The sequence below is a fragment of the Chlorocebus sabaeus genome, chromosome 10, assembly GCF_047675955.1.
Source record: "Chlorocebus sabaeus isolate Y175 chromosome 10, mChlSab1.0.hap1, whole genome shotgun sequence".
Taxonomy (NCBI): Eukaryota; Metazoa; Chordata; class Mammalia; order Primates; family Cercopithecidae; genus Chlorocebus; species Chlorocebus sabaeus.
The window spans coordinates 6,811,739-6,830,713 of NC_132913.1; the positions used below are offsets into that span (position 1 = coordinate 6,811,739).

An 18,975-nucleotide genomic window follows, 5' to 3' on the forward strand; every position below is an offset into this window, starting at 1 on the left:
CCAGTTACTGCTTTTGAAAACTCAGAGAGTTAGAAAAGTTTCACTTGAAAGATGAATTTGTATTTCAATTTTAGCCCCAAAGTGTTCATCCCTGTTGAGCTTCTTAGCTGCCAAGAAATTGCCAACTCTGAGCTCTCATTGCCAACTCTGAGCTCCCATTGCCACCATATCCCTGTCTTCCTTTAAGAAAGGAGGAATTCATTGTGGAATGTTGTCATTTCAAATAGCTGTGGGTCATTATCATGGACTCTTGTTTTTCATCATCATAATGTATGGCCCTTGGGAAGATCACAAGGTTATGTGCCTAAGATCATGTCCCCACGTTGAGAATCTGTCTTCATTTACTCAAGATAAAAAATGAAGCAGAGTAGAGGTTTCTAACCCAGAGGCAATTCCCCAAAGCATTTTCCCTCCTTTCCTCCCTCTCTTTCTCCCTACGCCGCAACCTCAATGCTCCCAAGATAGATTCTGCAAATACTCCAATATCCTAACCTTTTACCCTTTCTAAATTCTAATGAAAAAATTCTGCTAAATATACAGATAAATTGTTACAGTGTTGACAACTTTGTTTCTGATTTTCTTCTTACCTGGTTCCTTTTCCTTGTCAGTGATGCAGTCACAGGAAGATTTAGCTTTTTATTTTTGGGGGGCATCTTATGGAATGATTACCCAGATAGCTTTTGAGTGGCTTCAGATGGTGTCTATACAATACTGGTTTACTAGTTAAAATCCAGTCTAGGCTTGTCTCAGTTCAGGTGAATGTCTAACTGGTGTCTGGACAGCTAGCAACATGGTTGATTTAAGCAAGGATTGTTTTTGTCTTTCCATGCAGTGGGATTTAACTGTAACAGTTTTTACTAGATTCGAGTGTAATCCCATAGATACAGATAGGGTCACATGGTTCTTACTTTACTTAACCTCTTGAACTTGCGTTTGTTCCTTGGTAATAACCTACACCTCACGGGATTCTAAGGATTAACTCAGACGGCTTTGTAATTTGTGTGTACTAGGAACTGAAAATACCACAAAGTCTGGCCCATTGCAGCTGTTAGACTCAAAAGCTGGGCTAATGTTAACAGCTTTCCCTTTTCTATTTCCATATTTTAAGTGTTTCCTACATAAAGATTATTTAGGAACCAGAAAAAGCATGTAAAGTGCATATATACATACATATATGTATATCATATGCAATAATATATAGGTAAAAGTTTATTTGACATGTGAATACATATGACATTTGTAATCAACTATGTATACTATGTTCTATTTGGCAAACATCTCCCTCCTCCTTTGGCAGAACCATCACATAGAGCCAAAGTATCTGCACTCAGGGTCTCCTAATCCTGCTTTACCTTCATTCTCTCTTGACATGTATCTGTGACTTTTAGAAGCATGGGCTTTGAGGTTAGATCTACCTAGAATCCCATCCTTTGTGTAAGACCTGGGGCAATTTACTTCACCTCTAAGTCTCCATTTTCTTATTTATATAACTGGACTAACAAGATCATCTTTAACAGCTGTTATAATACACACACATTTATATAAAAACATATATACAGTCATGTGCTGCAGAATGGCATTCTGGTCAACAACAGATCGTATGTACAAGGGTGGCCACATAAGACTATAATGGAGCTGATTCCTCGAGGATCTAGAACCAGAAATATCATTTGACCCAACAACCCTGTTACTGTCTATATACCTGAAGGATTATAAATCATTCTACTATAAAGACACATGCACACGTATGTTTATCACAGCACTGTTCACAATAGCAAAGACTTGGAACCAACCCAAATGCACATCAGTAATAGACTGGATAAAGAAAATGTGGCACATATACACCAGAGAATACTATGCAGCCATAAAAAAGGATGAGTTTATGTCCTTTGCAGAGACATGGATGAAACTGGAAACCATCATTCTCAGCAAAATAGTACATGTTCTCACTCGTAAGTGGGAGTTGAATAGTGAGAACCATGGACACAGGGAGAAGAACATCACACACCAAGGCCTGTCAGGGGATGTGGGACAAGGGGAGGGATAGCATTAGGAGAAATACCTAATGTAGATGACGGATTGATGGATGCAGCAAGCCACCATGGCATGTGTATACCTATGTATACACGTTCTGCACATGTATCCCAGAACTTAAAGTATAATATATATATTTTTAAAATATTATAATGGAGCTGAAAAATTTGTATTGCCCAGCGATGTAGTAGTCTTTTTCAAGTTATTGTGCAATGCATTACTCATGTGTACATACCGGTGTAAACAAACCTACTTCATTGCCAGTTCTATGAAAGCACGGCACTTTTAATTATGCACAGTACCTAATACTTTATCATAATAAGTGGACTATGTTCTTGGTTTATGCATTTATCATACAATTTTTATCAGTATTTTAGAGTTTACTGTTTCTACTTATTAAAAAAAAAACGTGAAACAGCCTCAGGCAGGCCCTTCAGGGGGAATTCCAGAAGAAGGCATTGTTACAATAAAAGACAACAGTTTCATGCGTGTTATTGCCTCTGAAGACCTTCCAGTGGGACAAGATGTGGAGATAGAAGACAGTGATGATGATAATCCTGATTCTATGCAGGCCTAGGCTAGTATGTGTATTTTTCTTTATTTTTAACCAAAGAAAAGTTTAAAAGTAAAAATAAAATTAAAACATTAAAAAATAGAAAAAAGCTTACAGAATGAAAAGAGAGAAAATATTTTTGTACAGGTGTGCAATGTGTTTGTGCTTTCAGTTGTGTTATTATAAAAGAGTAAAAAGGTTAAAAATGCAAATGTTTACAAAGTTAAAAAGTTACAGTAAATTACGGTTAATTTGTTATTGAAGGAAAAAAATGTTTCCAAATGTAGTGGAGCCTAAGTGTGCAGTGTTTATAAAGTATACAGTGGCACCCTGTAATTTCCTAGACCTTCACATTCACACACCATTCCCTCTCCGCCTCGCCCAGAGCAACATTCAGTCCTGAAAACTCTGTTCACGGTAAGTGCCCTATACAGTGTACTTTTAAATTTATTACTATTATTATTATTATTATTATTATTATTATTATCATTTTGAGACCGAGTCTCACTCTGTTGCCCAGACTGGAGTGCAGTGGCATCATCTCGGCTCACTGCAACCTCTGCCTCCCGCATTCAAGTGATTCTTGTGCCTCAGCCTCCCGAGTAGCTGGGATTACAGGTGTGAGCCACCGTGCCCAGCTCATTTTTATCTCTTATCTTGTATTTTTACCATTCTTTTTTCATATGTAGGTATGTTTAGATACAAAAATATTTACCATTGTACTATAGTTGCCTACAGTGTTCAGTACAGTAAAATGCTGTGAATTAAAATGTGCTGTAAATGCAAAATATGCACCAAATTTTGAAGATTTGGTATAAAAAATAATGTCAAAGAGTGTATTAATTGTTTTTTTTACTAATTACATGTTACAATGATATCACTTTGGATCTCTTGGCATAAAAAGGACATATTATTAAAATTAATTTCACCTATTTCTTTTTATATTTAACGTGTGGCTATTAGAAAATTTCAAATTGCCCATGTGGCTTGTGCTATATTTTCATTGTTCAGTACTGTTTTAGACTCTACGTGGTTCACTGAAACCAATAACTCACCAGGCTGTACCAGTGCTTTCATCTAAGTGTTAGTGTCTTTATTTATCTTTCTATTCCTACGACCCATCACCTCCATGCTTTTTAACTCTTCCCCAGACCACCAAGATAGATGCCTACCTAGTCTCCTCCAGACTCAGTGGGTTCTCTCTGCCTCCATCCACATGGTTAACCTTCCTCTTATATCCCTCACCAGTTCAAATGTCTTCATTCAGTGAAAGTAGATGAGTTAATCTATAGAAGCATGCTGGGAAGTATCTGAAATATAGGAAGATCTCCATCTTCCTTCCTTCCTTCCTTCCTTCCTTCCTTCCTTCCTTCCTTCCTTCCTTCCTTCCTTCCTCCCTCCCTCCCTTCCTCCCTCCCTCCCTCCCTCCTTTCTGTCTTTTTTTCTTTCCATCCTCTGTGACTCTTTATCTGAAATAAGCAGCAAGAACTTTCAACTGTTTTATTTCTACAATGTCTCCCCCATTCTCTGAGGGTCAATCTTCCCTTCATGCCTTTCCCCATCACTTCCCTCAACTCAGAATGACTCCTACCCATGTCGTGTCCACAAAGAAGAGGTGCTTTTCCATAGGAAACCTCTCGAAAAGGTGTTCACCTAACTAGAAGTAGTTTCTCCTTTTCAGAACACTGTATACCTTGCTCACATGTACATATAGTCTCTAGCTCTGCCTGCAGGGGGATAGGCTCCTTAAATAATAATAGCCACTATGTCCAGCCCCACACTACGCATGTATACTGTTAGGTCAACATGTTAGCTATTTTGCAGAGAAGAAAATGAGATGCAGATGCAGATTACCTTCCCTGATGATGGCCACTCCACAAATAAGTGGCAGAGTGGAGGAATTCTGTTGTGTCTCTTCTTTCATTTTTTTGTTCAGAGGCTAAAACATTTCCACTGTCTCATTCCAAGATTATGATTTGCCAGTCTTAGGAAGCTTCATATCTTCTCTGTGAAATCACTGCTACCATATAGAAAGCACGCTTGGTATTTCTCATCTGATCTGACACACACACATAAACACACACACACACACAGAAAAATGCCATCATGTACTCACTCCCTCTTCTCAGCAAATAATAAGATAATGAAAATTATGTTCAGAAAGGCATCCCTGTAATTTCAAAACAACTTAGGTAAACTGAAAAGTTATAAAGAGTGCAATTTTCAAACACTTTTTATTCTTCCAATGATGTGGGTATCATTCATGTTATTTTTCTCATCTTCATTCTTAGAGATGAGGAAACTGAGGCTTAGAGATGGTGAGTACCTAATCTAAGGTCACATGGCGGTAGGAGTGGAGCAAGTGCTTGAACCAAAGCAAGTGATGCAACGTGGAAGTGAGCTCATCACCAGAGCTCTGTGGCCTTCTCTTTGGGAAGGTTCCAGTGAGGACTCAGGTGTGAAGAAAATCCAGTATCTAGCCATGGCTCCTGAAAAGCAAGCTCAGAAATGCCATTATAGCACAACACCTATGCAGACCCATTAACCTCATCTGTGTAGCTGGTATAATTTCATTTCTACATCTATCCCATAAGCCACCAAATATGTTTATAAAGAAAATACATGTATACATATTCTACGGTAATACACGCATACATATGCTACAGTAAGAAATTGGTTTTCTTGCTATTCTTGACTTGTTATGTATGACCCTAGGGAAGTTTCATACCTTCTCTGTAAAATCTATGACAAGGTAAGGAAAGTATGTTCTGAGATTAGGGTATGAAGGTGTCAAAAAATATCACCTACTACATAAATACATTAGCACATTTCATAGGCTTGAAAGGCTGACAAAAGTCTTTTTTTTTTTTTTTTTTTTTTTTTTTGGTTTGTTTGTTTTACCAACCCTGACAAGTTCCTTACTGCAACCAAAAAATAATAAACTCTGACATGTGTTTTAACTCACTTTGTGTGGTAAATATAGAGACTTGGAGGGCCTATATTTCCAGAGTGGAAAGGACACTAGGAGAACATCAAATATAAGCCTCTAGTATTCAAGAGGAGAAACTTGTGGCCCATAAAACATCAGTAACATCCCAAGGTTACAGAGAATCAATGGCAAAGCTGGGAGTCAGAGGGCAGCTCCCCGCAAGCCTAGCCCCTGGCTCTGTGAAGTTGCTCTCCTCCCACCAGGGTCTGTGCGACACGCTTGGCCGAGCGCACGTGTGTTGTCATCCGTCCTTTGACACCATATGACTACTGGTGACACTTATGACTGAGAAGAGACCTTTTCTTCATTCAACAACATTCACTCAATTGTCCCTCAGTGCCAGGTACTATTCTAAGCATTTTGGGAATATAGAATGAGACAAAGAAGGCCCCTCTTACAAGAAGCTCACATTCTATTGACAGAGGCAGATAGTGAACAACTAAGCAGGAAGAAGGTATCTGACAGAAATAACTTCAATGCAGACTATTCAAGAAGGATGAAGCAGTTAACAGCAATGGAGTGAATACTTCAGTTGTATGTAAAATCGGAGAGAGCTAAGCATGGAGAGAGGAACAAGGCTTGTGGGTGGAGAAAACAGTCAGTGTATCAGGCCTGAGAGGTGGGGCAAGCTGGGCAAGAAGCAGTGAAAAGCAAAGTGGGGCCAATTTCACTGTGTTAGTGGGAGAACAGGGGCTGGCAGGGGCCTGTGGCTGGCAGAGCTCTGCAGACTACAGTTAGGAGTCTGGGTTTTGCTTCCAGGCCAGAGGGAAAGGTTTGGAGCCATGGTTATATAATCTAATTCTGAAAAGATGATCACTCTGGCTGCAGGCTGGGATATCCACTGTAGGGAGATGGGGCATGGGATCGTGGAAGACAGATAGCAGGAATCTACTGAGCTTGTCTAGTATGACGAGGAGATGATGAGAGTGTGAATGGAGGTGGTAGACGTGGAAGTTGAGAGAAGGGACTGGCAAATATACTGAATGGGGAATGGAGATGGTGAGGAGGAAGGAATCCTAGGTTTGGTCTTAAAACAAACTCAGTAGATGAGGGTAGCATTTACTGAAATGAGAAAGATAAGCAGATGAGTGGATTTGGGTATTTGGCAGAAATGGGGAGGAGAACATAGACCTAACTCTACACTCCCAACAGCGCTACCAGGAGTAGGTAAATGCCATAGTTACAAATAAGTAAAGCCAAATTTAGAAAGTAGGTGTGCCCACAAGCTCTGAAGAGGCAAGCTCCACAACCGAACTCTTTGAATGGCCATGCCGTGAGACTGGGAGACCCTCTATCAGTGTCTAAGGGAGCTAATGTTCTTCTTGCCCACTGGATAATGTGACAAAATACTGGCTAAAATAACAGCAGTGTCCAGATGGCCTACTCTGTGCCAGACATGGCATCTGTCTCATTAAATGTCACACACAAGAACACTGACGCTTAGAAGGCCCATGTAACTTACTCAAGGACTCATAACTAATAAAGGAAGAGAAAACACTGAAGACCCAATTTCACGATTCCAAAATCCATGTTCTTTGCGTTCTGCTGCTGCTGTACCGTGTCTTAAGATTAGAACATTGTACTCTTCTTCCTATACGTGCATTCCTTTACCCTTGAGATAAAGGAAGTGGACATGGGCTTTCACAAAGTGATGGGAAAAATGCATGTTTTATTTTATGTAGGGTCCGAGTGTTGATTCTTGGGCAATCAACTCTGATTATTTAAATAATTCATGGTGTGAACAGCAATTCAATTGTGGTCGGGTACATACCATCTCTTGACTTTACATAGGATAGTTTTTATTTTTCCTCAGATTTCACACCCACATCTTTAGCTTGATGAAGGTATCCACCTTATTGGTAAAACCCACCCACTTGTCATTTTGACTTCCTGTCCTCAGTGAAATACCAAGAGGAAGTTACTAGGACATTAGGAAAGGTGGTTTTGGTTTTCATGCACTGTAAATTGCAGTGGCCTGATTCATGTGATGATCTCTTTATTTTTTGAGAGCTGTGGAAAATGCTTAAAAACACATTTTAGCTGTATCACTCAAAGGGTAACAAAAGTCCCTCCCAGGAAAAAATGGAGGGTCAAACCCATTTCCAACAGGAATTATAACTGACTTAGGGCCTAGACTGAGTTAGAAAGACCCGGGTTTGACTCTCCACTCTGCCCTGTATTCACTGCATTTCTTAGGCTAGTTGACAATTCATGTAAAATTTTGAAGATCACATTGTCATTTAAAACATGCCTGTTTCAGTTCCAGTTCCATTAGAAGATAGAAGCAGATTTCCCTCCCCTGGAATGTGTGCTAGTTGCTGTCACTTTTTTTTTTTTTTTTTTTTTTTTTTTTTTTGCGATAAAGTCTCACTCTGTCTCCAAGGCTAGAGGAAATGTGGGTCAGTCTTAGTGACTATCTCACTTTTCTTTTGAGAGAGAGTCTCACTCTGTCACCCAGGCTGGAGGGCAGGGGCTCTATCTTGGCTCATCGCAACCTCTACCTCCTGGGTTCAAGCAATGTTTGTGCCTGAGCCTCCCAAGTAGCTGGGATTACAGGCATATGACACCACACCTGGCTAACTTTTGTATTTTTTGTAGAGATGGGATTTTGCCGTGTTGGCCAGGCTGGTCTCGAACGCCTGACCTCAAGTGATCCTCCTGCGTTGGCCTCCCAAAGTGCTGGGTTTATAGGTGTGAGTCACTGTGCCTGGCCTCCGTGACTGTCTTCTAATAATTAGAAAGCAGCAGAAGTAATGTATGACTTTCAGAGCTGGGTAACCAAATGCAATTGAATCCGCTTGACTCACTCCCTTGAGATGTTTGTCCCTGAAACTCAGCCACCATGCGATGAGAAAGCCAAACAGCCACAGAGAAAGGCCACGAGTCCAACCGAGGTCCCAGCCACCGGCCAGCCACTAGCCACTGCCTCAGATGATCCCAGTCACAGCCTTCAGAATGCCCCAGGTGATGTGCAGAGGAGTTGCCAAATCCTGCCCAAACTGCAAATTCATGAGCAAAATAAATGTTATCGTTTTAAACCACAAAATTTAATGGCAGTTTGCTACATAACAGTTAATAATAGGAAGGGAGATGCACCTTTTCTTTGGAGACCTTAACCCTCCCTTTACTATTTTCATTCCCTCTGCGACGCCTTCCTTCTTTTTCTGTATATTACTTTGCAATGTAAATGTAGGTTAAAACCAGAGAGACCTTTATTTCAGACCAGTCTCTAGTGCTTAGTAGCTGTGAAAACTTGGACAAACCACTTAACTTCTTCGAGCTCCCCTTCTATTGAAAAACTAAGAATGATAATAAAAACTTCATAAGACCATGGAGAGGACTGAATGAAATAATGTGTTTGAAAGGTTGGGCAGAGAGAAAGAAAGTGGTCGGTAGCTGAGATCCAATATTGTTAACAGTCATGGTAGCACTAAAGAGTATCCATTCTAAAAAGCATGAGATATGGGCCGTCCCCTCCCTCCCCTCTCTTCCCCTCCCTCCCCTCTCTTCCCCTCCCTCCCCTTCCCTCCCCTCCCCTCCCCCTCCCTCCCTCCCTTTCTTTCCTTTCCTTTCCTTTCCTTTCCTTTCCTTTCCTTTCCTTTCCTCTCCTTTCCTCTCCTCTCTTTTCCTTTCCAGCTGAGCTCTCACCTGTTGTCGAGGCTGCAGTGCAGTAGCACAATTGCAGCTCACTGCAGCCTACAACTCCTGGGCTCAAGCAATCCTCCCACTTCAGCCTCTTGAGTAGATAGGACTACAAGTGTGCCCCACCACACCTGGATAACTTTAAAAATATTTTTTGCAGGGTCAAGGTCTTGCTATGTTGCCCAAGCTGATTTCCAACTCCTAGTCTCAAGCCATCCTCCCACCTCGGCCTCTCAATACTCTGGGATTAAAGGTGTGAGCCATGGCACCCAGCCCATCTGGGTTTATTATATTCTTGTTGTACATACAGTAGAAATAGCTTTTTGGTAAATATATATATTTATCAAAAAATATATATATATACACATAATCATTTGTTGCAGAAATCCCATTACTGGGTATATATCCCAAAGGATTATAAATCATTCTACTATAAAGATACATGCACACATATGTTTATTGCAGCACTATTTACGATATAAAAGACTTGGGACCAACCCAAATGTCCATCAATGATAGACTGGATTAAGAAAATGTGGCACATATACACCATGGAATACTATGCAGCCATTAAAAAAAAAGAATGAGTTCATGTCCTTTGCAGGGACATAGATGAAGCTGGAAACCACTCTCCTCAGCAAACTAACACAGGAACAGAAAACCAAACACCACACATTCTCACCCAGAAGCGGGAACTGAACAATGAGAACACATGGACACAGGGAGGCAAACCACATGCTGGGGCTTGTCGGAGGGTGAGGGGAAAGGGGAGGGAGAGCATTAGGGCAAACACCTAATGCATGCTGGACTTAAAATCTAGATGGCGGGTTGATAGGTGCAGCAAACCACCACGGCACATGTATGCCTATGTAACAAACCTACACGTTCTGCACAAGTATCCCAGAACTTAAAGTATAATAATAATTTTAAAAAAAAAGATAGGGAGTATCATTTAAGAAATAACTTAAAAAAACGTCAAATACTACCCTGATATTTTGTCTTCCAGATGTCATGATGTAAGTGTGTGGTTTTAATTCTGGTGTGGAAGAACTGTAGACATTGGGGATCCGTTCTACCCACATATTTGTGTATGTGTCTGTGGAGGCAGGGGGGTGGTTAGGAAAGAAGGAAGGAACAAAGAAAGAGATGAAGGAAAGATGGAAAGAAGAAAGGAAAGAAATATGAGAGCAGAGATGGTGCCTCAGAGTGCCGAGATTGCAGCTCTCTGACACGGACCTCCAAGCTTTATGAGCATGGTGAAAGTGGGCCGCGGCAAGAACATAGTGGGTGAAGTAGCCAAAGCAATCTCAGCTCAGTTAATTGGGTGAGAAAGAACAGAAGCACCACCATGAATCAGAGGGGATCCAAGGTGGTCGCTGAGCCTTCCACACACAGCCCTGAATTAGAATGTGAGGTTACAGAGTGATCTAAGACATATTTCTTCCTTCAGGGAGCTCATAGCTTTTTCCAATTCACCAGCCATAGGGGGTGACTTAAAATGTCTATGTGCTTAGCAAATTATTCATATGAAATTATTCATACCTGGTTTAGCCTGACTTACATACACTGACATTACGCTTTGGATTTGAAATAGAAAGAATCCTCTGCTTAAAATCTTCCAGTGATTTCCCTTTAGTCTTAGAATAAAATTCACAGTCCCAGGCTTTGTAAAATCTGGCCTCTGGATACCACTTTCCATCATTTTCCTCCCACCCTTGCTCCTCCTCTAGCCACACTGGCCTTCTGGCTATTCCTCAGCCTGGAATCTTCTGCCCCAAACAGGCACCTGCCTCATCCTGTCCCTTCACTCAGGGTCCTGCTGGATAGCTCCTGCACACCAGGAGGACCTTCCCGCCACCTCATGTGAAACGCAGCTCCCCACATCCACTGACACTCTAGTCCTTTGTCCTTCTGGAGCTTTCAGCGTCACTGTCATCATGCACTGATTCTGTGGGCGGGGAGACGGGGGGACCTGTAGGGGGCAGTTTCTGTCTTCCCTACTACAAGTATGCAGGCAAGAACTCTGTTTTTTCAGTGTTTTATTTTCACTCCCCAGTGCCTGGCACAAAACAGATACTCAAAAATGCCTAGTGTGTGAAAGAAAAATGTTAATTCTGCTAATTGATATTGGGTGGTACAAGTATTGAGAACAAAGCATTTTTAGTTTTGTGAACCCCAGAGTACCTGGATGTACTGTTTCTTTTCTACCTGTAATTTGACTTTTCTACATCACAATTCCTTACTCAGATTTCTAAACAAAATCATTAATTTTCTGCACATGGGAAGGTGAATGTTGCAGATAAACAGAATTAATATGCACAAGTGTACTTACAGAGCTGCTTGGATACATAAAGAGTATGCGATGAATGTATATACAATTATGGACAAATATGACATAGCATGTACTATATAGTATATACATCATATATATTATATATATATGTATCCATACAAAGTACATATTATGCAGTCTAGATTATGTATGATATATATAGTCAGTTAGCTGTATGCTCACTAAAGTATCAGTAATTAAAGGAAAATAAAAAAATTCAGAATTTTAAAATACTTTAAAAGAAATAGCATGCTGTCCCTTTAAATTCTATTGTAACATAACTAGGTAGAGCAATTGACTGCAGGTAGAAACCACTCTCAGCTGCACGAATGAATTAATAGGAATGGCTTTTAACCAGCACATCACTGGTAGGTAAACAGAGGTTCTGTGGTGCTGTAGGGCTCTGGATTCTTAGGGCTCCTGAAGAACTTACACAATCCTCACGGCAATCTTGCTTGCATGTCTGATTTGCTCCGCAAATGCTTTCTGTTCCGAAAAACCAAAGTAAATTCCAGACCAGGCTGTCCTACAGCCTTTAGATTTTGAAGTAATGGAGTCTTGAATTTCCAGTGCTTTCACGTGTTTCAATACTGACTTCTTACCGCTGCCTGCGAGAGCTCACGGCTTTACTGAAAAGGGTTTCCACAAATAGACTTGCATTACATGGAGTGGTGAGTTCAAGAGGATGCCTCCACTGGATACTGACACCCCAATGACTGAATCCAGTGGGTGACTTTCAAGGCACCATAGAGACTATTGCAAAAGAATTGTGGGATAGGCAGGCCTTCCAGTGCCCATTCCCAGCAGAGAACTGGGCACTCAGTTTCCCCATGTAGTCACTTGCCTATGTCCCTCTTCATCTTGTCCTCCTTCCAGGGGAAAGTTATGGGTTATCAAGCTAATTGGCCATGTGATTAAAGAATCTTCCATATTACGGCTTTGATATTTATTTTTCTGTCCTCCTGTTTCATTTCGTGTGCTCATCACTTGTCACCTTCAGGACTCTAGTCTCAGGCAAAATGCCTATGAAGGTGCTGACAAGAGAGAAAAGGTCTGGGATCAACCAAGGAAGCCTTTTTCTGTGGGGATAAGTGGCTGCCTCCTCCCCCGTCACAAGGTACTGTGAGTACTGGCAGACTGTAGTGATTCTCCCACCTTGGGCTCTGTACTGGAAGCTGCACTGTAGCACAGGGCCTCTGGCCCTGCAGAAAGATCAGAGTAGAAAGCAGCAAGCAGAGTGAGGGGAACGACAAAGATCCATGAGAATCACAAAGACACTTTCCCTAGGATACGGATGTCCTGGGGAGACACTGGAGAGAGTTTCTAGCATAAACCTTCAGCTAGAGAGATGGAAGATGCATTCCATTGGTGGGCACTTATCTGTAGTTCTGAGGCAAATATAGCCAAGAAGACTGTCATAAAATGACAGTGTCATGGTTCAGTCACTAACTGAATGAAAAAGGCCCAGTGGTGACCCATGCGTAACTATCCTGCCTGTCTCCTACTTCTCCCTCTGCTGCCGCTGAATGAATGGAACCAGAGCCCTCGCTGGAGCTGAGGGCAGGCAGAAGGAGGCTCTGGGGATGCTGTGTAGGGATACACAGGCCTTCCTGTGAAGGGGTGTGTGAGCCATGGAGGCTGCTGTGTCTAGGCCAGGATGATGCAAACCCTATGATGTTACCCAGGAATGTGCCCAGCTCAGGCAACCCTGACAACGCTGTGGCCTTCACAGAGACAGTGCTGGATGCGCTTCTCTCTCCTTCCATTTTCCTGCACAATAAGGAAATTTATACAAAATCATGTTTTTTCTGACTCCTTCATTTTCTTGTAACTCTTGGCTCTTTGCAGCTTTTGTGATGTACCAGAAATAGCAATTTTGCTCTGACTTCAGGAGATGTTGGTTGCAAGAGTTAGATCTGCCCCTCTCTGTGTGGCATTAAACAAGCATCTTATTCTCTCTGAGGTTCTGTTTCCTGAAATATCAGATGGGGACAATGACTCTTATGGTGCAGATCTGTTGTCTGGGTTAGAGATAATTCCAGTAGCTCACCCCACACATATCCTCAAACATAAGAAATCTCGGTCATTATTGGCCATTTAAATATTTCTTTCATTTTGCCTTCTTATATTGTATCCATTTATTAATTATTGTGCATGGTATATAGGAGAATCTAAGGCCACAAGGCATCCCCCACATTCTCTTATTGATTTAAATGCACCTGCAGCCACAATTTATAATTTTTCATAGTGTCTACTCGCCCTGGCTACTAGTTAGCAATAGCCAATAGGCTATGGCAATCAGGCTGCACACTTTTAAAAATTAACAACAAAACTATTTATAATCATCTTTGACTCCACACCTTTGCACTTACCACATTGCCAAAGTTGAAGGAAGATAATGGTATCTATTGCTGGGAAATGGGCACTCAGACTCATAGTGTTGTTGGGAGTATAAATTGGTACAACCTTGATGCACTGCAGAATTTAATGCGGCAAGAGTCTTAAATATATGCATACTCACTGCCCTGCAAATGGCACCTCAAGGAATTTGTCCTGAGGATATAATCAGTTATGTTCACAAAGATCTATGCGCAAAACTCTTATGCGGCATTATGTGTGATAGCGGGAAAAAAGTGGAAACAATCTACATGTCCAAAAAGGAGATTTGTTCATTGGAGTACATCCATATAATAAAATACTCTATAGTTAATGAAAATGATGATACGAAGTTGTATTCATTGATATAGAAAGATATTTGTACATTTCCTGTGTGTGACAAATACAGGTTGTAAAAGAGTATCACAGGGTCGGGAATCTTCCCAGCATAGACCAAGGATTCATCTGATAAAGGAAAAACTTGCACAAAATTCTTCCAGAATCTTAGATAGATAAGGAGGAGATGGCCTCTACCCTCCTCCGTTTCTATCCTTGGGCTTCCCCTTAGGAAGGGAGTGGAATGGCTTAGTAATAATAAGGACCAGGAAAACTTTCCTGTAGGTGTACGCCCTGGGCGCTGGCTGTTGAATCCATGGGACTACAAATGTTTACTGTTTTTCCCATTCCTGCTTTTCCAAAAGGTAAGCTCACATGCATGGGGGACCAGGTGGCTGCTGTCCTGGCAGTGAAAGTGTGAAGTTAGGTCACATCTTTATGGTACTATCTGGGTAAATGAGTGCTCTGTTGCCCCACAAGCGGTGACTGGTCCGGAGGTGGGAGCCAAGAGGACAAAATGGTTCATGCTACATTCTCCAAGCCAGCTCACCAGAAGAAAGTAGACACTGAGCTTACATACCCAGTATCCTCCTTTATCTCCCTCCTTTTGATCCAGAACACATGGAGAAAAGAGGATTAATGAAGACCCTCATGCACAAACATAGGGTCTGTCTGCCTTGTGCCTTTGAGAATATACACATGGAAGAATGTCTGGAAGGATTCACATCTGAATGTTAAAGTAGCCATCTTCAGGGGATGAGATTATCTATGTGTATGAGTTTTCTAATCAATTCTGTTACTACATAATTATTACAGTTATTCTATTTACATTGTTCAAATAGAAATGAAATTTCCCTTTGTGCTTGTTTCCCATTATGGAACATATTTTGGATGTTCCCTGCTGCAATGGAAGCTATGATAAGGACACCAGTTTTTGTTGAATACCTATTATGTACCAGGCATAGCATAAGGAGTTCAGACTAAATTTTTTCTTCTATCCTCAGATCAACTGCATGGGTTCAAGATTTTCATGCAAACTTTTCAGGTGGTGAAATTGAAACTGTTGAAATTGAGCAACTTGCACAAGGGCACATAACTGGTAAATGACAGGAACAAGCTCTTAGTCCCAATATGACTTGTTGCCAAACCCATGCCCTCCCATTCAAATGAGATCAGAAACTGTGAGGCAGCTGAGTTAGGAAAAGAACACATTTGCAAAGGCAATGGTGTAACCAAATTGATATCACAGAGTGCAGATGCTAAAGGAAGTCCCATAGTCAGAATGAACATACCCTCCCATTTGTTCTACAATTCTGCCAAACCCAACACTTCAAAAACTAGAAACAACACAATGAAAAGAGGGAAGGGCATTTCTGGAGACAGGCACCCTGAGAACAGTGCTGAGGTAGCACGTGCAGGCTTGACAGCTATGGAGAGAGAAATACAAGTAAATATAAACATTGACTCTGGCAGGGCAGCACCTTCTGAGGACGCTGGGTAAAGCTACACGAACCGGTACCTCTGATCTAATCAAACCTGCAAGCCTGGCTGAACCTAAGGAGAGTACAATAATTGATTTTCACAATGCTGATCCTGCGTCATCAAGAAAAGGTTACATTTTATGTTCAGTATTCTCTGTTTAAGAAGGCATGGAAGTGTGTAATCCATTTGAGAAAGATTTTCATTTCAAATAGTTAAAAATTCTTTGGAAAGATTTTTGGTGCTTAAAAGGGTAAGTGACAGTTATCTGGAAAATTCGCTTACGTAGAACAACGTCTTCCCTGAAGATCCTAGATCAGGGAGGCATTCTTTTGAATTTAGTTAGGTTTCTATGATTTCCCCTTTGTTGATATTTTATTCTCCATTTTTCCCCAGCCTTTCAAACTTCTTAACTTCTAAGTGCTGGAATGTAAGTTTCTTGAGGCTAGAGATTATAACACCCTTTCTTAGATACTTAGATCTTTTGTCCTTTTCTCCCATAAAACTAATGATGAACTGACATTCACAAAAAATGACTGACTCCCAGGGAACACATAAATTTTGATGAACCCTATCTTACATTTTATAGAAACTCTTTAGAGTCTTGGTAAGCAGTTCTAGAAGTTGTTGTTGTTTTTTGTTTTTTTCCTTTTCTAAGCATGTGAATATCTAAATCATCCATTTACTGTAAAAAATAACCATAGGAAAGTAAACAAATAAATACATATACAGTGTTAGTTTAATTTTTTTCTAGAAGCACACTTTACTTATAAAAAGAGCCAGTTCCCCTAAAGCTCCCATTTCTCAGGCTCCGTTCATGCATTGAACCCACAGGCTTGCCCTGCCTGCCTTGCTGGCCTCCCTGCCTAACGCTGCCCTCCTTAGGCATCCAGGCATCCTTCACCCCAGACATAACTTGTCCCTATTGGGTGGGTGTGCTGAGATCCTGGTGCCTTATCAAGCTCTATTCTCTCTCCCCAAACTAGCATTTCCCATGGCCACACTTTCTATGTCAAGCTCAAATGCCCTCTTTGAGGCCCATTCCTCTTCAGATGTTCTTCATTCTCACAACTGTTGCAGGGTGGGTGTTGGAATCCTTTTCTTTACGATGAGGAGAAAACCTTGAGAGGTGACAGAACTCACTCTGGCTTCCATCCTGAATTTCAGAGCCAGGATAACTACATAACCAGACCCTTCCTGATGTGTTTCTCTCCAGTGCACAGTGACTACTGGTAAAAGTATAGCCCCCTTCTTGGCAAATTTTCCTTTGCCTAATACTCCAGGTCTGAGGGTCCCATCTATCCCACTGTGGTCATGCATGCAGAGGCCTTACCCGGTGTGTTGAGCAGGCGGGACCTCCTGCAGTGGTAGGCCACCTCCTGCTCACAGTGCTCAGAGCCGTCGATCACAGCCTCTAGCTGTTCCATGCTGCCCCCGTAGTCCAAGGCCATGGCATAGGGCTTCTCAGCGTTGGCGCCGCGCACTCGGGTCAGTTCTGTATTGTTGTGCTGCACCGACGTCCAGATCTTGTCCTCTGCCCAGACAATACAACACAAAGCAAGAGACGTTAGAAGGAATGTCAAAAATGGAGCAAGTGAGCAGTGTGATGGGCCACTCAGCATGCAATGTTAATCAGCACCCTGGTACTGTATGGGGAGTATGACAGAGAAATTGTGTTCCCTGTGGAGCTCCACCAGGGCTAGGATGGGGGTCAGTCATCTTAAGAGCTCAATGGTGGAGCCCTTTTCCCATAGGCTCTACACTAAGCATTTAATTCCATGATCTCAATGGGATTGTCTAAAACTGACAATGCCTAAATTGGAGGGGAGGCAATACTGCTATGTCAAAAATGAGGGAAATGTGAATGAGAATTAGGCTGTTCACCCAATATCCCACAGTTAATAAGTGACTGAGCAGGGATTTGAGCCAAGGATGTCTGACTCCAAAGCTACTGACACACTTCCTCACAAGAGAAACACAAGCATGTTTTCAGAGAACCATTTTCTCAGAGAACAAGGTTGAGATTATGTGATCCACGCTGCATGCAATGAAGTTAATTGTAGGGTTTTGTTTTGTTTAGTATTTATTCCCCATATTACCTCTCTTTGCCAAAAATATTTGGGAAGATTTACAATGAAAGAACACAGAGATGAGGACCTTTGAATCATGGCGGAAGGACATATTTTACCTAATAGGGGAAAGAAGGTTAAGGCAGTGAGAGAGGGGAGATATTTGGATATTAGAGCTTGGGAGATCTGTATTTGAAGGCTGTATCTGCCAACAACAAGCTTGGATAAATCACTTCCTTTTATTAAAAAAAATATATAATTTTTTAAGAGACAGGGTCTCTCTCTGTTGCCCAGGCTAGAGTGCAGTAGTGTGATCATAACTCATTGTAGCTTCAAACTCCTGGGCTCAAGTAATTCTCCTACCTCAGCCTCCCAAGTAGCTGGGACCACAGGCATGAGCCAACATGCCCAGCTCCCTTCTCTTTTCTGAAGCTTAGTTTTATATTCAGTTAAGAAAACAACAACAATTGCAACAAAAACAAGAGAGCAATACCCTGGTAGCACTGGTAATATGGAAAAGCAACCTACAAATACAAAGTTGCAAGGCTCTATCTGGGATGTATCAGACACTCTGTAGTAATAACCTAGGCTAAAACATTTACTGCAATTGGACATGCAATTTAATTCTGAACATCCTCTCAAATACAGCAAAAGAGGAAATAGGAAGACTTGAAAAGCTTTTGTCATCTGAGAATCTTGCCTGCATAATTACATCATTACTCTTCATAAATTCTCAGAGCTGAAAAGGAACCTAGCATAGAAATCATGTGGTTTCTTCCCTCCCCATCCTCTTAGTCTTACAAATGGAGAAACTAAGGTCCAGAAAGTAAAGAAATGACCCGAGGCACATCCATGAGACAGTAATGATGAGCACATACACTGAAAGTCACCACTATTAATTAGCACAGCTACGAAGCAGAAGCACAGCAGTCGGCATGACTGAGCTGAAAAGAGAAAAGAATAGGCCACTTGGGTGCCCTTTGTTAGTCCTTTCTCCCTCTCTAGCTCGGTACACAACTTGGGACATGTCGTTACATCTTTCCAAACCTCAGTTTCAACATATTAGAAGCAGGAGAAAAAGAGAGTATGATTTTAATTATCTATAAAGGATTTTCCAATTCTATAAAAGAAAATACTTCTTGCAGCATGATATGGTTTGGGTATT

The 18,975-nt window shown here is 41.4% G+C and overlaps 1 protein-coding gene across 1 annotated transcript in view; it reads right to left on the bottom strand.

The window, feature by feature from the left end:
* Nucleotides 1-18,975, bottom strand: part of CNTNAP5 (contactin associated protein family member 5) — an 868,401-nt gene that overhangs the window by 261,602 nt on the left and 587,824 nt on the right. The window contains exon 13 of the mRNA XM_007964645.3: nt 17,075-17,275. Coding sequence (XP_007962836.3) covers nt 17,075-17,275 — 201 coding nt within the window. The remainder of the gene's footprint in view (nt 1-17,074; nt 17,276-18,975) is intronic.